This window comes from Pristiophorus japonicus, chromosome 7 (genome assembly GCF_044704955.1).
Source record: "Pristiophorus japonicus isolate sPriJap1 chromosome 7, sPriJap1.hap1, whole genome shotgun sequence".
Taxonomy (NCBI): domain Eukaryota; kingdom Metazoa; phylum Chordata; class Chondrichthyes; family Pristiophoridae; genus Pristiophorus; species Pristiophorus japonicus.
This window is the reverse complement of record NC_091983.1, coordinates 128,705,212-128,729,932: the sequence shown is the minus strand read 5'-3', so window position 1 is coordinate 128,729,932 and position 24,721 is coordinate 128,705,212. Positions and strand designations below refer to the sequence as shown.

Below are 24,721 nucleotides of genomic sequence, written 5' to 3'. Positions count from 1 at the left end.
TAAAATTTCTTGATGGTAATTACAACAAATTAAAGTGCTCAACACGTGCTAGATGGTGACAGCCTTTCCCATTGATTGTGCTCATTTTGAAATAGTATGGGATCATCAAATAAGCCCAATGATGGGATGAGATGGAATGAGATGGGATGGGCTCTTGAGAGAAAAGTAATTGATCCCAGAGAGGATTAATTACCCGTAAAATGAATGTATATTGCACCCTTAGGTTACTGCACTTTAAGTGCCCATCCAACCATCTCTTAAAAGTGGTGAGGGTTTCTGCATCCACCACTCTTCCAGGCAGCGAGTTCCAGATCCCCACAACCCTCTGCTTAAAGAAGCCTCCCCTCAAATCCCCTCTAAACCTTCCACCAAACACCTTAAAACAATGCCCCCTCGTAATAGACCCTTCCACCAATGGAAATAGACCCTTACTATCTACTATGTCCAGGCACCTCAATATTTTGTACACCTCAATGAGGTCTTCTCTCAACTTCCTCTGTTCCAATGAGAACAAATCCACCCTATCCAATCTGTCCTCATAACTAAGATTCTCCATTCCAGGCAGCATCCTAGTAAATCTCCTCTGCACCCTCTCTAGTGCAATCACATCCTTCCTATAATACGCCGACCAGAAATGTCATGTTTGTAACCTTCACTAACTGTAACCTTTATGTAACAACACTGTACACTGTATACACCTGAGTAATGCACACATTGACCACAGAGGGCAAACTTGTGGGAGATACTCCTCACCTGGTCATCCAGGTATATAAAGGGAGGTCCCACTCAGGTTCAGCACTTCTTGATCCTGGGAATAAAGGTTCAGGTCATGTAGTGACCTTGTCTGCAGTACATGCCTCATGTGATTCTATAGTACGGTCTTTGCGACCCACGGCTTGCCGGACATCCTGGTTAGCGATAATGGCCCATGTTTCACTAGCTATGAATTCCAGGAGTTTATGTTGGGTAATGGTATCAAACATGTCAGGACAGCACAGTTCAAGCCGGCTTCCAATGGCCAGGCGGAACGTGCGGTTCAAATCATAAAACAGGGCATGCTCCGGATTCAAGGACCCTCCCTTCAGTACCGCCTATCGCGCCTCCTGCTGGCCGATAGGTCCCGCCCGCATTCGCTCATCGGAGTCCCGCCCGCAGAACTACTCATGAAATGCACGCTTAAAACGCGGCTGTCCCTCATTCTTCCAGCCCTGTCAGACATTGTTGAGGGCAAGCGCCAGTCCCAAATCGAGTGCCATGATCGCAACTCAGTGGGGAGATGCATAAAAATCAATCACCCTGTATTTATTCTCAATCATGCTTTGGGACCCAAGTGGCTTGAGGGTACTGTAATTGGCAAAGAGGGGAATAGGGTCATCGTGGTTAGACTTAACAATGGGCAGATATGCTGCAAACATCTTGACCAAGTAAAGAAAAGGTTCAGCATGGACACTGAGGAACCTGAGGAAGATCATGAGATGTCACCCACACCACTGCCAGTGAACGAGCAACAAGGACATTCACCAGCATGCACAGTCCCTGCGGTCAGCCCAGACAGGCCGGAATCACCTCAGGCGACAGAGACACATTCCAAGGCCCAATCACCAGAGCCCCAACTGCGGCGCTCCACGAGAGAGCGTCAACTGCCTGAAAAACTCAATCTTTGACCCAAAGACGTTGGGGGAAGGTGATGTCATATTTGTAACCTTCACATAACTGTAACCTTTATGTAACAACACTGTACACTGTATACACCTGAGTAATGCACACCTTGACCACAGGGGGCAAATTTGTGGGAGACACTCCTCACCTGATCATCCAGGTATATAAAGGGAGGTTCCACGCAGCGTCAGCACTTCTTGGTCCTGGGAATAAAGGTTCAGGTCACGTAGTGACCTTGTCTGCAGTACATGCCTCGTGTGATTCTATAGTAAGGTGTAAGAACACCACAAGAACTGAATGCAATACTCCAGCTGTGGCCTAACCAAAGTATTATACAATTTAAGTATAACCCCCCCTGTTCTTATATTCTATGCCTCGGCCAATAAAGGCATAGAATATAAGAGCATGGAAGTTATGCTTCCTAACCACTTAACCTTCTTAACCACCTTTTCCACCTGGCCTGCTACTTTCAGGGATCTGTGGACAAGCAGTCCAAGATCCCTTTGTTCATCTACACTATTAAGTGGCCTACCGCTTAATGTGTATACCCTTTCCTTATTAGCCCTCCCAAAGTGCATCACCTCACACTTCTCTGAATTAAATTCCATTTGCCACTGCACTGCCCACCTGACCAGTAGATTGATATCCTCCTGCAGCCCATTACTTTCCTCTTCATTATCAACCACACAGCCAATTTTAGTGTTGTCTGCAAACTTCTTAATCGTACTCCCTATATTCAAATCTAAATCATTGATATATACCACAAAAAGCAAGGGTCCCAGTACTGAACCCTGCGGAACCCCACTGGAAACATCCTTCCAGTCACAAACACATCCATCAATCATTTCCCTTTGCTTCCTACCTCCAAACCAATTTTGGATCCAACTTGCCCCTTTGCCCTGTATCCCATGGGCTTTAACCTTCATGACCAGCCGACCATGTGGGACCTTATCAAAAGCTTTGCTAAAGTCTATATATACTACATCGTATGCACTACCCTCATGGACCCTCTTGGTTACCTCCTCAAAAAATTCAATCAGGCTAGTCAGATATGATCTTCCCTTAACAAATCCATGCTGACTGTCCCTAATTAATCCTTGCCTTTCCAAATGCAGATTTATCCTGTCTTTCAGGATTTTTTCCAATAATTTTCCCACCACTGAGGTTAGGCTGACAGGCCTGTAATTACTCGGCCTATCCCTTTCTCCCTTCTTAAACATTAGCAGTCCTCCAATCCTCCGGCACCATGCCCAGATCCAAAGAGGACTGGAAAATGATGGTCAAGGCCTCTGCTATTTCCTCTTTTACTTTGCTCAACATCCTGGGATGCATTTCTTCCGGGCCTGGCGACTTATCTACTTTCAAAGCTGCTAAACCCCTTAATACTTCTTCTCTCATTATATTTATTTCATCCAGAATATCACACTTCTCCTCGATAGCAGTATCTGCGTTGCCCCTTTCCTTTATGAAAACAGATGCAAAGTTTTCGTGAAGAACCTTCCCAACATCTTCCGCCTCCACACAAAGATTACCCTCATGGTCTCTAATAGGCCCTACTCTTTATTTAGTTATCCTCTTACTCTTAATATATTTATAAAACATCTTAGGGTCTTTCTTAATTTTACTGGCCAAGAATTTCTCATGCTCTCTCTTAGCATTCCTAATATCCTTTGTAATTTTGCCTCTTAACTTTCTATATTCCGCTAAAGATTCTATAGTATTTAGTTGTTGATGTATGACATAAGCATCCCTTTTTTTCTTAATCCTCCCCTGTAATTCCTGAGACATTCAGGGGTCTCTAGAATTATTTTTCCCAGCCTTTTTATTTAAGGGCACATGTTTGGCCTGAGCCTTCCGGATCTCCTCCTTAAATGCCTCCCACTGTTCCGACACTGATTTACCCACAAGTAGCTGTTTCCAGTCCACCATAGTCAAATCATTCCTTAACTTAGCAAAATTAGCTTTTCCCTAATTCTGAACTTTTATTCCAGGCCTATTATTGTCCTTATCCATAACCAACTTGAATCTGACTGAATTATGGTCACTGGCACCCAAGTGCTCTCCCACTAATACCCCTTCAACCTGCCCAGCTTCATTCCCCAAAACTAAATCCAAGACCACCCCCTCTCGTGTCGGGCTTGCTACATACTGACTAAAAAAGTTCTCTTGAATTGATTTCAAGAATTCCTCACCCTCTATACCCTTCACACTAAACTTGTCCCAATCAATATTTAGATAGTTAAAATCCCCTACTATTACTACCCTATGGTTTTTGGACTTCACAGCAATTTGCCTTCATACTTACTCCTCTATCTCCCTCCCACTGTCTGGGCGTCTAGAATACATGCCCAGCAGTGTGATTGCCCGTTTTTTATTTTTCAATTTGACCCATATGGCCTCATTTGATGATCCCTCTAACATATCATCCCTCCTCACTGCTGTAATATTTTTTTTAATCAGTACCGCAAACCCCTCCCCCATTTTTGACCCCTCTCTATCTTGTCTAAAAATCCTTTAGCCAGGAATATTGATCTGCCACACCTGCCCCTCTTTCAGCCATGTTTCTGTAATGGCTATAATGTCATACTCCCAAGTGTACCTGTGTTCTTAGCTCATCCGCTTTATTCTCTATATTCCTTGCATTAAAGTATATACCATTCAGCATAGGAAGACCTCCTTGCTTACTACATACTAAACTCTGTTTCCTCTGTCTTACAGATTCCCTTTCTAGATTCTTGCTATCCAATTTCAGCTTTACTTCCCTTTTGAATTAGTTCTCAGGTTCCCATCCCCCTGCCAAGCTAGTTTAAACTCTCCCCAACAACATTAGCAAATCTCCCCGCGATGATATTGGTCCCAGCGCTGTTGAATTGCAACCCATTCGGTTTGTACAGGTCCCATCTCCCCCAGAAGTGGTCCCAATGCCTCAAGAATTTAAAGCCCTCCCTCCTACACCAACTTTCCAGCCACGTGTTCATCCTTTCTATCCTTCTATCCTTATACTCATTAGCACGTGGCACCGGTAGTAACCCGGAGATTACTACCTTTGAGGTCCTACCCTTTAATTTTCTTCCTAGCTTCCTGAATTCTTCCTGTAGGACCTCATCCCTTATTTTACCTATGTCGTTGGTCCCGATATGGATCACGATCTCTAGCTGCTTACCCTCCCCTCCCCCCCCCCAGGATGCCCTGCATCTGCTCTGTGACATCCTTGACCCTGGCACCAGGGAGGCACAAAACCATTTGGGAGTCACGACTATGGGGGCTAACAGCCGTGCCATTTACAGTGATGATTGGGCACTCACCCCACGGGCAGCTGGGAATTTAGAGCCACAGCATGCTCTTTGGTGGGAGCAATTCCAGCTAAAGATTCGAATTTTTAAAAAATACTTGAAATTTCCTAGCAGCAGTCCATCACTCTGTAAAATTACCACCATCATTTCATGCGTGCTTTCCATGGCTGCAAGAAGGGTGGGAATGAGGGGCGGTGGGGGGGAGGGAATTTCTGATAAGTCATGCTATCCTGCTAGTCCTGCCTCTCTAATGATGTCAGGATGGTATAAGAAGTGTCCACCCATCCTCCTGTCACAATCATTGATTGTGGGGAGAAAGAGGTGGAGAGCCTGTGGAACCGGGCTATTGTCCCAAATTCCACCCCAACTCAGTGCATGCCCCAGTACATGTGGAAACTGGCGCTGTGTCTTCAGATGATGTTGCCGAGGGGCAGCATGGAAATGAGAAATAGGAGTGAGTCCAGGATAGATCCTTGGGGGACACCAGTAGTAACAGTGCGGGAGCAGAGTGAAATGCCATTGCAGGTGATTCTCTGGCTACGACTTACTAGTAACCATTATTAAGTAATATTTTTTATGTTTTTACATACATGATTAGGTTAAAGTACATGTTTCTGTACTAACTGTATTCTGAATGCCTTGAAGTCACTTACCAAGTTCTTTTTTGACTTTTACTTCAGTATTTTCAACATAATTTTTACAAAAGTGGTGTGCAAGTATATGGGATACATGGATGTCAGGTTAAATAGGAATAATATTTAAGAATCCCTGCTTCTGGATAGGATGCACATAATATGTGCCCATGATATTTGCATCGATGCCTGTTTCTGTGAAGAAGAGTGTGAGTGGGAAGAGATTGCTGTCCACGCTGGGCTTTTGGTTAGGCAGGGAATCTAGAGCAAGATTACATTTCCAGGTCAAGAGCTAGGAAGTTAACAGGGAGGAATTTGGAACAGGGAATGATTTCTTACAAGTTGATTTTGTTGGTTGATTAGTCTGTGCTTGCGGTCTGAGGGATCATTGATGTCTTGTGCAGGCAATCTAAGAACAGATGTCTTGAGGATCACTATCCAACTGACCATACTCCAGAGCTTTATTGGAAAGAGTCCAGGAAATCTTGTATTTTTCAGCTGTTCACAGTAGCCATGAAAGAAGTGAGGAATTCTTCCACATTCAGCCTCAGAGAATATACCATTCTCTTAGATTTGGCTATCTTCCAGAGCATGTGCACCCAGATGATCACATTGTTAACACTGGCTGGCACTACTTGAATGATGCACACTGTTGGGCAGTGTAGAACAGTAAATCAAATAATCAGCCCATACTAGGGTCAAGTGTGAATATTTAGTATGAGTCCTAGGAAGCAACAGATTCGGTTTAGCTTAATGTAATGGATTTAGCTTTTCGTGTGATTGATGCTCAATATAGTGGGACCCTCAGATATGCCCTGAAGATCAGAATTGCCAGATTCGCTACAAAACTTTCCAACTTGCATCTGATACTGCAGTGAGGTCATACTGGGCTCTGTTGTGTATACATGATTTTAGTAGGGTCTTGCATGTGTTGTTTTCTATGGAGGTTGTATAGATTGCAACGCGTGTTAAGGTTATTTTCACATCTCTTTTTCATGGCTGGAGCTTACTGACTTCACCGATGTAAAAATAGAATAGCAAAAAGAAATTACATCATTGGGAAATCCATGGACTATGATATGGGTGAGATGGCAGGTAGATATAGTAGTACTTTAAAGAAATGATATACCTCCCTTCATATTAACACTGTCCCATGTTAGTGAATGAGCTTTAGGAGGCAAGGGATACTGTTATGAAGTGAAGAATGCAGCTATGATCAAGAGAGGCAGACAATCCTGATTCGTCCCATTCTCTTCCAGTGATACATGAATTCGCTGCATTATTTTGCAGATCTTGGGAGCCCAGAAGTAAAGACATTACTCTTCCCTTAATTTCAAGTAATTGAAAGTTGACAGCTTTTAGTTTTTTTTAATTCGATAGACGAAAATCCCGGCTTGATCATTCCTTGCAATTTATGTAGAATGCAATTTTTGAAAGCTGCCATCTGTCAAATTGGCTTTTAAAATTAATTTTATACACTCCTCAAAAACAGAAACTTTTACTTTGATCACATGTGTAATGTTCCTGCAGCATAATGTCCCTACCTGACATCTTTCACTAATCCATTGATTGTTACTGCTGAAAGTGAAGAGCTATTGGGGTAGAAATTGCGGTCAGAGTTTTCCCACAAGCGACTCATGAATTTGCTTTTGGTACTGTTGGTTGAAAGAAGAATATTGGCCAGGACACCAGGATAATTAATATTCTTTTAGCTCTTCTTTGATTAATCCCATGGAATCTTTAACATTCACTTAAACCATCGGAACAGGCAGACAGGGCCTTGATTGAACTGCTCATCTAGAAACATAGAAACATAGAAAATAGGTGCAGGAGTAGGCCATTCGGCCCTTCTAGCCTGCACCGCCATTCAATGAGTTCATGGCTGAACATTCAACTTCAGTACCCCATTCCTGCTTTCTCGCCATACCCCTTGATCCCCTTAGCAGTAAGGACCTCATCTAACTCCTTTTTGAATATATTTAGTGAATTGGCCTCAACAACTTTCTGTGGTAGAGAATTCCACAGGTTCACCACTCTCTGGGTGAAGAAGTTCCTCCGCATCTCGGTCCTAAATGGCTTACCCCTTATCCTTAGACTGTGACCCCTGGTTCTGGACTTCCCCAACATTGGGAACATTCTTCCTGCATCTAACCTGTCTAACCCCGTCAGAATTTTATATGTTTCTATGAGGTCCCCTCTCATTCTTCTGAACTCCAGTGAATACAAGCCCAGTTGATCCAGTCTTTCTTGATAGGTCAGTCCCGCCATCCCGGGAATCAGTCTGGTGAACCTTCGCTGCACTCCCTCAATAGCAAGAATGTCCTTCCTCAGGTTAGGAGACCAAAACTGTACACAATACTCCAGGTGTGGCCTCACCAATGCCCTGTACAACTGTAGCAACACCTCCCTGCCCCTGTACTCAAATCCCCTTGCTATGAAGGCCAACATGCCATTTGCTTTCTTAACCGCCTGCTGCACCTGCATGCCAACCTTCAATGACTGATGTACCATGACACCCAGGTCTCTTTGCACCTCCCCTTTTCCTAATCTGTCACCATTCAGATAATAGTCTGTCTCTCTGTTTTTACCACCAAAGTGGATAACCTCACATTTATCCACATTATACTTCATCTGCCATGCATTTGCCCACTCACCTAACCTATCCAAGTCGCTCTGCAGCCTCACAGCATCCTCCTCGCAGCTCACACTGCCACCCAACTTAGTGTCATCCGCAAACTTGGAGATACTACACTCAATCCCCTCATCTAAATCATTAATGTACAGTGTAAACAGCTGGGGCCCCAGCACAGAACCCTGCGGTACCCCACTAGTCACTGCCTGCCATTCTGAAAAGTACCCATTTACTCCTACTCTTTGCTTCCTGTCTGACAACCAGTTCTCAATCCATGTCAGTACACTACCCCCAATCCCATGTGCTCTAACTTTGCACATCAATCTCTTGTGTGGGACCTTGTCGAACGCCTTCTGAAAGTCCAAATATACCACATCAACTGGTTCTCCCTTATCCACTCTACTGGAAACATCCTCAAAAAATTCCAGAAGATTTGTCAAGCATGATTTCCCTTTCACAAATCCATGCTGACTTGGACCTATCATGTCACCTCTTTCCAAATGCACTGCTATGACATCCTTAATAATTGATTCCATCATTTTACCCACTACCGATGTCAGGCTGACCGGTCTATAATTCCCTGTTTTCTCTCTCCCTCCTTTTTTAAAAAGTGGGGTTACATTGGCTACCCTCCACTCCATAGGAACTGATCCAGAGTCAATGGAATGTTGGAAAATGACTGTCAACGCATCCACTATTTCCAAGGCCACCTCCTTAAGTACTCTGGGATGCAGTCCATCAGGCCCTGGGGATTTATCGGCCTTCAATCCCATCAATTTCCCCAACACAATTTCCCGGCTAATAAGGATTTCCCTCAGTTCCTCCTCCTTACTAGACCCCCCGACCCCTTTTATAACCGGAAGGTTGTTCGTGTCCTCCTTCGTGAATACCGAACCAAAGTACTTGTTCAATTGGTCCGCCATTTCTTTGTTCCCCGTTATGACTTCCCCTGATTCTGACTGCAGGGGACCTACGTTTGTCTTTACTAACCTTTTTCTCTTTACATATCTATAGAAACTTTTGCAATCCGTCTTAATGTTCCCTGCAAGCTTCTTCTCATACTCCATTTTCCCTGCCCTAATCAAACCCTTTGTCCTCCTCTGCTGAGTTCTAAATTTCTCCCAGTCCCCAGGTTCGCTGCTATTTCTGGCCAATTTGTATGCCACTTCCTTGGCTTTAATACTATCCCTGATTTCCCTTGATAGCCACGGTTGAGCCACCTTCCCTTTTTTATTTCTATGCCAGACAGGAATGTACAATTGTTGTAGTTCATCCATGCGGTCTCTAAATGTCTGCCATTGCCCATCCACAGTCAACCCCTTAAGTATCATTCGCCAATCCATCTCAGCCAATTCACGCCTCATACCTTCAAAGTTAGCCTTCTTTAAGTTCTGGACCATGGTCTCTGAATTAACTGTTTCATTCTCCATCCTAATGCAGAATTCCACCATATTATGGTCACTCTTCCCCAAGGGGCCTCGCACAACGAGATTGCTAATTAATCCTTTCTCATTACATAACACCCAGTCTAAGATGGCCTCCCCCCTAGTTGGTTCCTCGACATATTGGTCTAAAAAACCATCCCTTATGCACTCCAGAAAATCCTCCTCCACCGTATTGCTTCCAGTTTGGTTAGCCCAATCTATGTGCATATTAAAGTCACCCATTATAACTGCTGCACCTTTATTGCACGCACCCCTAATTTCCTGTTTGAAAGATTGTTATGGTTTCTGAAGGCAGTTTGAAGCATTTATTGTTTACTTAACATATGTGTTGCTTCAAAATTGTTTTGCTGAAAATATATTGTATTGTTTCTTCCCAAGAATTTTGCTGCTTAAATCCAAAGAATTGTTTCAGTTGTGACCTGAAAAAGCATGAATTTGCTCATAGCTGATGACATGCCATTTTGTGATCCGAATTCAGGACAAACATAAAACCTGAAAATTAGATGACCAAATAATATTGACCTTCAATGTGCTTTGCCATGTTGAAAAAAATGTGCCTCAGACACCAGAGAAATTCAGCTGATAGAATTTTAATTTTGGTCGGGTCGGAAGTTGTGGCGGCTGCATGGTGGCAGTGCCCTTGCAGCGGGTCGTTCACCCCGACCAATCATCAGCGCCACGCTGAGGACGTCAGCGCGCCGCAGACATGCCGCGTCACACTCATGCGTCACAACGTCCTCCCCTTCAGTTAATGGGGAGGGCTGCTGCGAGCTCTGCAACAAGTTCAGTTAGGCCCACTGGGCCACCAGGGAGGGTTTCGTCCGGACCAGTAGCCTGGCACCCAAGAGAGGGTACCGGGCTGCCTGTTGGCGGCCCGGTCGAACCTAGGGTCATAAATGTCGGGTCGACAAAAATAAATATAATGGAGTCGCTGGCAGCGCAATCTCCCCTTTAAGGGCGGATGTGCCGCCAAGCCACAGACAGCTCCCCACTGGGAAAAGCTGTCAGTGGCACCGACCAGTGGCGGCGCCACTCCCGCGGGGCAATACCACACAAGGGTCGGAAATGGGGTCGCCGCCGGTCGGTAAGGGGTTGCCGAGCTTATGGAGGGCGCAATTTCAGACCCACGGTTAATTTTCAAACTATTGTTAAAGGTTTAGTATGCACTTCTTAAAAATCTATACAATTTACATAAACTCAGAATTAGGTAACCAGTGTTTTCCTTGTGTCCTGAGGTTAACTTTAAAGTGGAGTAATGAGTAAATTAATGATCACTTTTACAGTTTAATTACGAAAGCTTTGCAGTTTAGTTTGTAACCGATCCAATAATGAGTCGTTTGCCTTGGGAAAGAAATATTGCAAATTTTACTTTTATATTTAAATACTTGTATCCTGCAGTTGTCCTAGACTTCTACGGCAAAAACTTTATTTTAAGTCATTGTAACTTTTCTCATTTTCGAGATTTTTCAACAGTTCTTTAGGTGGTGGAAGCTAGGATGTAAATACTAATTGTTCTGGAATATACTTTGGTGCAAGAGAGAAATGGATTTAAAAAAAATGTTTCTTTTTAGAATACAATTTCCAAAGTATGAGCCATAATAGAACCTATGTTGCAGAAGTGTAGGAAATGTGCACACAGTTTTAAAATTATTTATTTCCTTCTAAAGCTGAAGCCCACGTCACAGGAAAGGTTACAGTATTGAAACAAGCAGTTGTTAGTAGATTATAAACTTCTGCTTTCTTGAAAGTTTAATATATGGGGTCCCTCTCTTAAGATGGAGCATCCAACATGAGTGAAGTTGTCACTGTAGGTCAGGAACTTTCCTTTCACTGGTTATATTCAGAAGGATGGTGTGACAAGTCATTTGCCAGAAAACACAGTTCCTTTCAATTTACACTGCAATTCTACCCATGGGGCTTGGACTGTGAAAGCAGTCATTCTGACAGTCGACTGTTCTATCTTTCAGACACGCTTGCTGAAGTCTTTGAACGTGGCAAAAATAAAATTAGTTATTGAACAGTTACCGTTACAGTAGGTTGTAAATCTTTATGGTTTTATATGCATCTTAATTGTAAAAATGGCTCCCTCTGGGCCTTATTTGTGTTGCCACTCAGTCAGCGAAAGAATTTGTCACTGGTCATTGACTTTGCCCTAATACGCAGATCGCTTGTTCCTTTAGAGAGCTGCTGCTGTCGCTGGCACTGGGCCAGGTGCTGTCATTGTTGATCTGTGGTATAGCCCTGACTAGCAAGTACTTGGTGGACGATTTCCATGCCAACACTCCAGTGTTTCAGAGCTTTCTCAACTACATCCTCCTGTTCCTGGTTTACACAACCACGTTGGCAGTACGACAAGGTAGGCCACACTTAACTTCACAAGAACTTCCTCTTTTAATTGTAAAGGGTGAAAAGAAAAATGACTCATCCAGTATTTTGTTGCAAATTGTTTAATATTTCTATATTAATTAAAAAAGTTGATGTGTGTCACTCTTAAGCCAGTTTATCAATAATTATGAGATTGTGGTGTCACCTTCTGGCAATTTCATTAGCCAGTACTAATCACATGACCATTCTGATTGTTCTGTGTTTATTGACAAAGTTATGGTCAATGATATAATGGCAGGCTAGGTGTGTGAGTGGGGGGGATTTGATGGATTTCACTTTATACAGTAATGAAAATGCAAAAAATCCTCAGAACCTGTTAGTGAATACTGAACATCAGTGATAATGTTATGACTCTCCATTCTGCTGCTCCTGTATCATTATCGGTCATACCATAACATCACTGACCTCTAATTGTGATATAGAGGTAAAACATATGCTGGCAATTTTTAAAGGTTTGATTTGACCTATAGGTAGGATGAGCAAGATCAAGTGATTGAGACAGGGCTAGTAAGAGTGGGGCTAGACATAGTAACAGGCCTGTGTAGAGAGAGTTCTTGAAAATTATGATAACAACTATTGATAAAACTTTCAGTGAAGTTATTTGAGACCGAAGTGAAAGAGACAAGCACTGTTCTTTTCTTATCTGGTTGTCCCCCAGTCTGCTGTTGAAGTGCACAGATGGAACAGTATTTTTAAAGGCTGCACGAGTTTCTATTCAGATATGCTACTTACATTCTTTTTACATGGGTTTATACCAATGGCTATTCCACTGGGTATGTAAATGAGCAGACATAAGGAAACCTATGTGCAGCTCAGGTCACCAGTGGGAGTAACACTGATTTAAAGGCACAGCAGCAGTGCAACTCATTTAAAGGACATTTCCTTTCCACCCCCTCCCCCCCAATGCTTTAATGTGTGCACCACTATTATATGTAAGTAAATATTATTTTTATATATTACCCTTTACTTATTCCTTTTATTTAAAAGCAAGTTTTCAAAATTGCCATCGTTGACAGTGCTACTGAGACAACAAGGCATTGGAGCTTGTCATGACATGCCGAAGATCTTGTGACACCACAGCTGTCATTGAAACATCACAAAGGAAGTGATAGTACATGGAAGAAGGTTTTGTGCAGAATAACCTCCATCCACCCATATATAAAAATCCTACATTGAGGTTATGTTTTATCCATCATACTTCACATTTTGGGCATCACATCTGAGGAGATGGGGATATACCAATAAAGATTATATAGCGCCTTTCTTGACCTCAGGATGTTCCGAAGAAATTTACAGCCAATAAAGTACTTTTGAGGTGTAGTCACTGTTGTAATGTAGGGAAACAATGAATAAATAGCAAGGAGGAATGAAAACTACCAACCACAAAGTTCAAAAACTACTAGTCAAGAATAAGCAGTTAGCAAATTGCTTCCAATATCCAGGAAGGAAGCTAATGAAATATTTCCAAAGACTTTGTGAAATTGTTTTGGCTACCATCTTGTATGCCCTAAATTGAGGACATAGTTGTACGTAAGGGATTTAACAAAATAAAGATATAAAAACGTTACAAAATTCACAAGAAAATGATGAAACCTACATACACATCTGCCTTTGTGTATTTAACATGTTTCTAGCAATGTTTTCCATGGAGCCTTGTTCCTTTCTGGAAATCCTGAGGATTGAGTATATGGGGTTGCGAGTTGAATGAAGCGATTGAAAAGTTATAAGTTACAAGTGCCAGAATTGGAATTGTGTAACTTTAGGAACATAGGAACAGGAGTAGGCCATTCAGCCCCTCGAGCCTGTTCCACCATTCAGTTACATCAATTCGATCATGGCTGATCTATACACAAATTCCATTTACCCACCGTTGCTCCATATCCCTTAATACCCTCACCTAACAAAATTCTATCTATTTCTGTTTTGAATTTTTCAATGGACTTGTCTCAACAGCTTTTTGAGGAAGCGAGTTCCAGATTTCCACTACCCTTTGTATGAAGAAGTGATTCCTGACATTACCCCTAAACAGCCTAGCTCTAATTTTAATGCTATGCCCCCTTGTTTTGGACTCCCCACACAAGATTGTGTAAGAACTCTGGACAAAACTTAGCAGAATGCAAAACTGTCACTCTCTGCAAACAATCTGTGCACTACAACTCCAAAAATAAAGATCTAGCTGCTTTATTTTTAAGTCCTATGAATGATACCATATTTTGAAAATGCAAGTCAGTCACAATTAAAATCTTGGTAAGTTACACACATCCACATGTGTTTGAAATTCACCCTCTTCACACTAACGAGGGCCCACAGAATGATGGTGGCAGAATGACGCACAATCCCCCTCCCCCACCCAGTGAAATGCACTTCTGGTGTGCTGCAACCACATTATTTCTGAATGGTGCAAAGAGAGGAGTATTAAACTTAACATGTGATAAATTCAAAAATAGAAGTTAGGAGACAGCAAGCTTGATGTTAAAGGCACTGTCGATTGTAAGAGGTAAGGGGGCTGAAATTGCCCCTCCAGATAAGGCCTCTGGCCGCCTGAAAGCGACGGCCATGGGACGGCACGGAATGGCCACCGACTCTCCGTGGAGGGGCTGCCATTTTATAAATTGCCTGACCTCAGGTTTGGAGTGGTGTCCAGGGCCACTCGGCCCATTTTCCTGCCGCGGCGTGCACATGCCGACCCCTTTCCGACTGACAGGGACCCCCATCGTGAAATTGCCCCTTGGGAAATTGGCCCTTTTCAAAGTGGCCCCGTGGGAGCGGCCCCGCTGCAGGTCGGCCTCCCTGACAGCATTTGCTGTCGGTACACACTTTGTAGCATGGTGGCTCGGCCGCCCTTAAAGGGGAGGGCGCATTACCACGGCCGTCATGTACATTTCTTTTGTCGGCTGACTGCCAGGTCGGGCTGGCAATTACGGCCATGGGTTAGTCTGGACACCCAATTGGCAGCCTGGCAACCCTTCTTGGGTGCCAGTCCGCTGGCCCAGCTGAAACCCTCCCCGGTGGCCCAGTGTTTGCCACTAAAGTGGTTGCAGAGTTCGCAGCGGCTCTCCCCTTTAACTGAAGGGGAGCGACATTGTGACATGCCAGCGCGATGATGTCATCAGCGTGGCGCAGATAACTGACTTCCTCGGCCACTCCATCCTGCCCCCACTTCCGCCTCCATGATGAGGCCACTTCCGTCCCGCACGAAAAAAATACCTGAAGAGCTGAATTTCGATGGCTAGGCCGCCCCAGTGAATGGGGCAGCCAAAACACATTGAAACCGGGAGGTGCGTCTCGTTTCCGATGGTGCGCAATTTCGGCCCCAAGGAGTTGGTCTGAGGCAATTAAAAATGATTGTTGCAGTTTGTTTACAGCTTCAGGGAGCTATTTGTAAAATCAGATTTATTATCACACCCTTTCTAATATAAATAAGAATATTGGCCCAAGTTTCGGCCTCAGTTGCTCCTGATTTTTTGGAGCAACTGGTGTAGAACGGAGTATCTTAGAAATTCAAATTCTCGGCATTTAGTTTGCTCCAGTTCTAGTCAGTTAGAACAGTTTCACTTTGGAACAGAATTTTTTTTTCAAAAGGGGGCGTGTCCGGCCACTTACGCCTGTTTTCAAAGTTTCGGCAGTGAAAACTTACTCCAAACTAACTTAGAATGGAGTAAGTGAAGATTTTTGTACGCTCGAAAAAACCTTGTCTACACTTGAGAAAATCAGGCGTAGGTTACAAATCAGGCGTAGGGAATGGGGAGCTAGGGTTTAAAGGGAAGTTTACAAACATTAAACACTTCAGTTTTACAAATAAAAGAGCCATCATCAATAATAAATGATAAAAACATCAATAAATCAACCAATAAATCAATCAAAAAAAGTGAATAAGTAATAATTTATTTAAAAAAAAATCAATAAATAAAACATTTTCTACTTACCGACTGCAGCACCGGGAGCCCTCCAACAGCGTGCTGGGATGCCCCCCCTCCCCCCCAGTGTGTCTCTGTCAGTGTCTCTATCTCTCTGTCTGTCTGTCTGTGTATGTCTCTCACTCTCTGTCTGTCAGTGTCTGTGTTTCTGACAGCGAGGGAAGGGGGAGGAGGGGGGGTAAAGGGAGAGAGGGGGGCAGGGGGAGGGGAGGGAAGGGGGAGAGATTGGGAGGGGGGAGAAGGAGAAGGGGGGGAGGAGGAGGGGAAAGGGAGGGAGAGGAGAAGGGGGGGAAAGGAGAAGGGGGAGGGAGGCTGAACAGGCCGGGCCCGGCCGGGCCGAAGACTTCGGGCAGGGCCCGTCCCGAACACCAGATTTACAGGTAGCTGGCGTTGGGTCAGGGGGGGGCGGGGAGGAGGGAGGTCGGGTTGGTTCGGGTAGGGGGGAGGGAGGGAGCGCGGGTCGGTTCGGGTTGGGGGAGGGGGGGGCGGGGGCAGAGGGAGGTCAGGTTGGGTCGGGTCCGGTCCGGTTGGGGGGGGGGGTCGGGAGCGCGGGTTGGGTCGGGGGGGTGGTGGTGGGAGGGAGGTCGATTCGGTTCAGGTGGGGGAGGGGGGTGGGGGAGCGGGAGTCGAGTCGGGTCGGGAGAAAGCAGGAGCTGGGCATGGGAGGCAGCCTTATGCACGCAGCCCCAGTGAGGCCATTCAGCCAGGGCTAGGGGCTGCGTGCTTCGGGCCCCTCCCACACAGTTTTGGGCGCCTGGAGCTACTGCACATACGTGGCCACTGTAGCGCGCATGTGCAGAGGTCCCGGCACTCTTTTCAGCGCAGGGACCTAGCTCCGCCCCCCACAGCTCGTGCTGTGCCGAGCTGCAAACGACCAGCAGGGAGCCGGAGAATCTGGAAGTTTTTTTTAGGCGCACTTTGTGGCGCGAAAAACGGGCGTCCACTTGGGCCCATAGAGGGGGCGATATTCGGTATCACACTCTTTGGGGATGGTAACCAAGACGAGGCAGGACTTAGGTTAAATTTATCCAAAAAATTGCAGATCATGGGGTCGAAATACCCCAGCATCCCGATTGGAGGCGGTAGCCAACAAGGGGTAGGACTTCCTGCGCCCGGTGCGGAAGTCCCGCTCTGGCCACAAAATTGTGGATACCACCCCTCACAGGAAGTGGAGTACAATCTCACGCGCTCCACATCCTGTTGGGGTGAGTTCCGGGGCGCTACTGGAGCACGTTGGTCAGTACTATTGATCTAATTATAAAAAAAAGTTGTTGTGTATATAAATGAAAGTTGTGTTTTTTTTTTAATTATTACATTTAATTTTCAAAGAAGTTGTAAAAATCACTTTGTTAATCCTTTAGTCAATAAAACGTGACATAGGATATTGCAGAGCAATTATCTAGACTAATTCAACAGAACAAGTAGCTCTAGCAGTACAACTGTTTTCAATAATGGAAAAAAGTGCTGTTCATTTGCAATCCCATGAATGTTTTTTGACAGTATGAATGTAAAATAAAATAATTAATAAAATTGAGCGGCAATTTTCTGACTCTGCACTCCCAGCAGGGAGCCTCTCTCAGCAAGAGCACACATTATAAATTCCAGCATGTACGGCACACGATTTTCTAATATGGTTGCGAGCTGGAGACTCTACTGCTTTGCAGTGTCATCCATGGCCAGAATGTGGAAATGCATGAAAATCCAAAGCAGGTCTTAAAGTATCCTTGAGCCACATGCTGTCACATTGCCAGAATTTCCAATATGCACTCTCGGCAGGGGTGAGGGACGGGGGGGAGGCGGGGTTGGGGGGATGCGGGGGAGTATTTAATTCCCTGCCATGATCGCAAAGTCAGAAAATTACCCCGTAGAATAATCCATTGAAGAGCAATTCATCACAGCTTCACAGAAAATATAAAAACAAATTTGTTGTCTCCCTAGGCGTTGATAGGAGATACTCCAAGTAACATATTCATAATGCCCAATACTTTCTGTAGGCATTTATTGTAATTACAGCAATATTTCATTTTAAACAAAAAAACATGTTTGATAGGTTCAATTAGCTTTCATTGTTCGTAACAATGCATGTGTTGAATTCCTTTCCTTTTTATGGCATGTGAGCTTAATGTATCTCAGCTAAAGGTGGTGCATGGTTAGAGTTTTTGTGGTAATGGGGAGTGAGGTTGGAATATCTATGATAATAGCAGCGTGCAGTTGGAACGTCTGTGGTTATCGCCATAGGAAAAACATTTGCTAATATTGCTGTAAGATTAGTATGTCAATGGCAGTCTGAGATTGCATTATGGAGGTTGGAATGTCCATGGCTATGTGAATTTTTAATGTCATGGTAATGGTGGTGTAAGGTTAATATATCTGTAGTAATAGAAGTGTGAGATTGGAGTTTCTGTCTTTTCTTTTTTAGTAACAGCCATGCTTCAATACAGCATGTAGCTTGAACACTCACTTTTGACAGTGTGTGTTATAACGACCATATTTCCTCTGTTGGATAACGTCAACAAAAAAGTAAACATGGTGGTGCGGCAATCTTAGGTGGGTAAACTGTAATAGATGTACAATATTCATTGTTTGAGGGGCAGTTATTTTATTTGGGGAATTTCCAGCATTTGGGAGTCAACATTTTATTTACATGTGACTATTTTTTGATATCTTTATTACCTCATATGAGAGAATCTACCTCATAGTGCTTGACTGAAAACTAGAATTGAGAGTCATATACATTATGGTCATCTATTATTGACAAGGTTATAAACTTGGGGCTGGATTTGCGGCTTTCCCAATTTCAGGACGTTAATCATGATGGGGCAGTAAAGATATCGCCTGAAAAAAGGTTGCCCCCTCGACTGGGAAATTCGGCAAAAAATGAGAATCCATGATTGGGAGCGTTAAATCAGGCGTGAGCCGAAAATCGCGGCGTTAAAAAAATGTTGTTGTTTAGTGGCCTAAAACATAATATTTTATAGTGTATGGTTTTATTTGGTGGGGAGGAGTTTTTGGGACTTCGTTGCAGTAAAATTTACGATTCATCTTTTGCCATTGGTGTCTTGTGCATCATTCCAACGTTCACCGGAGATGTGCCTTTATGGGGGCACATAGCGTGTCCAGTATTAGCTGCATCTCTCAGTTTCCTCCATTTAGGAGAACCGGTCCATTACGAGCTGGCGACATGTGACTCTTGATCTGGCAGCATCTCCACGCTTCCTCCTTTGTGGACGGTGTGGCTATCCAATGAGGGCCTTGCCAGGCTCCTCTTCATCGTCTTCCTCCTCCTGAGGTGGGCCTGCAATCCCCACTGGCAATGTCTGGCCCCTCATGATGGCCAAGTTGTGATACATGCAGCATACCACAATTAATTTGGGTTCCTGTTGAGGGGAGTATTTAAGGCTGCCTCCAGTGCAGTCCAGACATCGGTCTGCCTGTAGGAGATGGCATATCTCTGTCATCACTTCCTTTTGGAAGCGCAACCTTCTCACACACTGCTCATCAGAGACCTGGAGGTCTGAGCATTGGTGCCTGTAAATCATGGGGGGCAAGCCCTCCTCCCCAGATGTCTTCGGCCTCTCCTCATCCATGGGCCGACATGGCCAAGAGCCCTTCTTCTAGCTTGACTCCGCCTGGCAATAGCTTGGAGCATGATATGCTGGCGAACTAGTAATGACCCCATTAAATTTTCTCACTCACTTTGTAAGGGTACTGTAATGGCAGATAAAAGTGATGTTTGCAAGTTGGAGCCTCATGCAGCATGATGTGTGCAACCATTGCAGTCAATGTGAACTGCGATGTAGGATCCTCATCATCCCTCCTTTTAAAAATGCTGCCAATACCACCTGCTGCACCTTGGGAATGCCTGCTTTTTCAGATATTTCCTGGAGCGGGTGTTAAATGAAGCGTTAGCGCCAAATTTTGCATCCGGGACGCAAGCGGAGCATTGCACAATGATTAATGTCATGATCTCAGTGAAACTGGAGGGAGGGGCGATATGTTTTTGCACCACCCCAAACCATGAGCTGGCACTAAAACCTGGACTCCTGGCATGATGCACAAAAACATCATTTACTGTCTAGTTGGGGAGCAAACAGAGGTGCAAAAGAGCCAAAAATCGAGCTCATGTTTCTTGCTATATCACCACATCCTTTCAGTGTAAATGTTACTGCTGGTGATATTAGATTGCTAGTCCTGTGTCCACTGTTTTAAATGCATACACACCTCAGTTAAAATAACAAACAAAGGAATTTTGTATGAATGCATTAAGTCTTCATCCATTAATATTGCCAACAATAATCTCTAGGCTTTGGTCTCAAAATTAAGCACTAATAATCTAATACCCTGTACTACAGTGTAAAAATAGCTCTTCATTACGGTAACTGCTACAAAGCCTTTCAATCTCCAGTAGAAGATGGCTGCCTGCATCACATTGCTCTTGTGTGATTTGCCATTTTGTGCTTTTGAAGTTAGGATATTAACCAAAAAGGGGATATAGTCAGTATACCTTCAGTTACTTGCAGCTTAAAATGTGGGCATATTCTTAGCTCCAAAAATAGAAAGTTGATATAATCCACATGTCCCCACTGAGTATACATGAGTAAAAGCTGGTGCAATATTGATAGAAAGTAGTGATGGACTATTTGTTTATGTTTAGTGTTGATCTGAAGCTCTGTCTCTGCAGAAATGGATCAATGAATATTAGCAAAAATTTCTGAGAAAACCGATTTTTGCATCTTAGGCCTTGAAAAATATATCAAATTTAATCTTTTTAAATCTAAGATAGTAGCAAGCCTAGTCTGCCCTGACCACCAAAAAGGATTTTTAAAATCTTGTGATTAAATCAGGCTGATGATTCTGATGTGTTCATGTATACATACCTCTTGCAGATTGAATTTGAACATGGCTGCTGACTGTAGATATGTAAACATTATGGGCAGTGTGAGGTGAGGCACCATGCGGACTTTACTAGTTGGCAGTCATGTTAATAGCAGTCCTATGAGAACACCAAGCTCAGCACAAGTGTCGGAGGAACATACCTCTAACCACTTGGATGTATCGGTGATAACATCTTAGGGGGCTTTTGAATTAATGCAGTAGGATTGTTCAGTGCAAGAGGTGGAGGGACTTCTGCTTACCCTGAAATAGGGTATTTCACTGCTCTCAGCATCTGGCACATCCCTCGAGACCACAGCACATAGAAGCAGAATAGGAGGTTTGAGAAGAAGCATTCGGAGCACAAAGCTCAGCATTATACCCACACGCTATAAATGGATTTCTCCTCTTCACTGGTGCTGACCATTTCCATATGTTACACGTAAATCTTTGTAGGTTAAATATGCCTATTCATTCATCATAGTTTTGCAAACACTCTGGTAAATGGCACACGGAGGGATCTGCATAATAATAAGCATGATATAAATGTTGACTCCAGCTAAAACATTATCTTGTCTGTGCCTATACTGTAAACACCCAGGGATATCAGCACATGTTCCTATTAATAGATTATTGAGATGCAAAGCAGGACTGGACAAGCAGATAGGACAGACATCATCGCAACCAACATTAAAGATGTGTCATTGCAACAGTTCAGAGGAGGAAAATATAAATTCATTTGTTGTTGTTGTGCTGACAATTAATGTTCTTAACTCAGGGATTAATACTATGATCCCTGATTTTTTATTCGCATCTGATAATCATTCATGAGCTGTGTCTATCAATGCAGTATGCAGTACACTGTCACTATTTTGGTGATCTCTTTGGGGGAGGAGTGGTCTGCACATCTCCAGTGGTGCATGAGAGTGTTTGCTTAGTACCTTAACCCAAGCATTTATCTGTTTGTACTATACCTTAGTCCTGATGAATCTGGAACACCTCCGTTCAGTCCACAAGCATAACCCCAAGCTTCCGGTCACCTGTCACTTTAATTCTCTGCTCCACTCTCACTTTGACCTCTTGGTCCTTGACCTCCTACACTGTTCCATTGAAGCATCATTTACCCCCTCTTTTCGACTCATCTTTTGTTTCTTTACTTGTCCCATTACCATCTCCTTTTGCCTTGTACAATCATAACTTTTGTCATTTAATCTCTCCTTCCTTCCACCCTATCACAGACCTTCCCTTTTGTTCTTTCTTCCCCTCCTCTTTCCCTGCCTCTGCACTTGCTTAAATCCTATTATACCTCTCTTTCCTGTTCTGATGAAAGGGCATCAACCTGAAATGGTAACTCTATTTCACTTTCCACAGATGCTGCCTGACCTGCTGAGTATTTCCAGCATTTTCTGTTTTTATTTCAGATTTCCACCATCCTCAGTATTTTGCTTTTATCCTGGTGAATCAGTTGTGCAAAGGCAGTATGAGCCATTTTTGCAGCGTATGGCCCATATTCACCCTGTAGCTAGCTGTCACAAGATGATAATTACAGATGGGGAAAACCATTTGGCCCATGCCTCCAGAAGCACCTTACGGTCCCTTATTACAGCATCCAATTGTTTCTTGAATGCATCCAGTTTTTTTGCTCCCACCACTCTGCTGAGAAGCTCATTCCAAGTATAGATCGCTTTCTGTGTAAAATACCTCCTGATATCAGTCCTAAAGTTACCTTTTACTAGTTTGAACCAATGTTCTCTTAACCTATATCCACAATTTAATTTAAAGTAATATTCTGGATTTACCTTTTCCATGCCATTTGCTAGCTCTATGAGATAATTTCTCAGACACCTTCTTTCCAGGCTGAAAAGCTTGAGTCTCTCTGGTGTTTCCCCAAAACTGATATTTCTGACAGCAAATGTCAGGCTTGTGGCTCTTCTCTGCACTGTTTCTAGCACTTGAATATCTCTCTCACATCTGGGCACCCAGAACTGGACACAGTAAGCAAGGTGCGGTCTTACTAGAGCAATGTATAGTTTGATCATGACTACCTTTGACTGTTTTGGCTATGTAGTTCAACATTCTATTGGCTTTGCTGATTGTTGCTCTACATTGGTTCGACATTATCAGTGTTCAATCTACCAAGGCTCTTCGGGTCTGGATTTTCGTTATGTTGCTGCCTTTGTTCGCGTCCCGGAGGGGTGGTAATGGAGGCAGCAATGCTTTCTAGGTGGCCGGCCAGCTCCCAACGCCCTGCTGGGAAATTAGTTGCTTGTTTTGCGGGGGCGCAACGCAGCACCGCCAGTGAGCGTCGAGCTTGGCGTGCAATGCCACCGGTTATGACTGCGCTTTGAAATTTGTTGTGCGCTGAACATGTAGCGCGCCGTGGTGGGACCGCCTGGAAATCCAGACGGTCAGAGCTGTCCTGGCAGCGGTGAGTGATGGAATTGGTGAACTTTGATTGTGTTGTTTAGTTTTATTTTTGCGCTGTAGCTTATTGTGGGGTGTTTAAAGTATTGGGAATATTTGTTGTGTTTTTATTTGCGATTTTTTTTTACCACATAATCCTCTCTTAGGGCGCCCTGAGGCTGGCTCTTGAGCAACAGATTTCCAGTTGCTCAGCCGGCCTTGCACCCTAAAAGAGGTGTGTAACGCCTCCCTTTGTGCTCCGCCCCACACTCAGGGCCCAGCTGATGAATTTTGCTGACCAAGGCGCAAACTGTTCCCTGGTGCAAACTTTACCGCCCCGCTACCATTACCGTCCCGAAATGACTAGAACCGAAAATCCAACCCTTAGATCTCTTTTCATTTCATCTTTAGTTACTTCATTGCTATCTATGGTGTATGTACTTTGCTTCTTTTTCCAGCCTATGTGCAGTAGCTTGCACTTGTCTGCATTAAAATACATGCACCATTGATTTGCCCATGCACTGAATTTGTCCAATTCACTTTGTCGCTTCTGAGCTGATTCCTCTGATTCCAGTTTTCCTCCCAGTTTGCATCATCAGCAAATCTCACTGTGTTTCTGAGTGCAGGTCAATTATGTAAATGAGAAACGATGGCGATACCAGCACCAGGGTCTGAGACACCCCATTTGGTATTAGTTGCCAACCCAACATAACTCTTCTTAAAAGTACTTGTACTTTCTATTCTTTAGCCAATTTCTATACATTCCTGCAGCTTTGCGTTTGATAGCCTTTTAAGAGGGACTTTGCCAAATGCTTTTTGGAAGTGTAGGTATACTGGCCTTGAAATACCTTGGTGTGGGGGAAATTGGACTAATTATGGAGCTCTTTCAAACAGCCAGCATAGGCCGAATTGCCTCCATCTATACAGTAACTATCTATGAATCTCATTTTAATCTTGTATCTATGGTCTCTTATTCTTAGCCCAATAACAACTAGAAACATTCTGCTTCTATTTACTCTGCCCATCCTTTCATAATTTTAAACCATCTATCGTATTGCTCCATAATTTGCAATGTTCTACAAAGAGACCCGATTTTTAAAGTATTTCTTCATATTTGCACATATATGAGATCAATGACTATAGTACTATTATCAAATGATCATAGAATCATAGAATGATAGAGCACATAAGGAGGGCATTCAGCCTAACGTGCCCGTGCCAGCTCTTTGAAAGAGTTAGTCTCACTCCCTTGCCCTTTCCCTATAGTCTTGTAAAGTTTTCCCCTTCAAATATCCAATTCTCTTTTGAATGTTATTATTGAATCTGCTTCCACCAGCCTTTTAGGCAGTGCATTCCAGATCATAAAAGCTCACTGCATAAAATAAATTCTCCTCATCTTGCCTCTGGTTCTTTTGCCAATTGCCTTAAATCTGTATTCTCTGCAAGTCCCGCATTCCTGCATTTATCTTCTTTCACTCTATTC

At 43.7% G+C, this 24,721-nt stretch overlaps 1 protein-coding gene across 1 annotated transcript in view; it reads left to right on the top strand.

Moving 5' to 3' along the window:
- The window catches only part of slc35f1 (solute carrier family 35 member F1), a 491,079-nt gene that overhangs the window by 186,145 nt on the left and 280,213 nt on the right, over positions 1-24,721 (top strand). Inside the window, exon 2 of the mRNA XM_070884460.1 lies at positions 11,842-12,017. Coding sequence (XP_070740561.1) covers positions 11,842-12,017 — 176 coding nt within the window. The remainder of the gene's footprint in view (positions 1-11,841; positions 12,018-24,721) is intronic.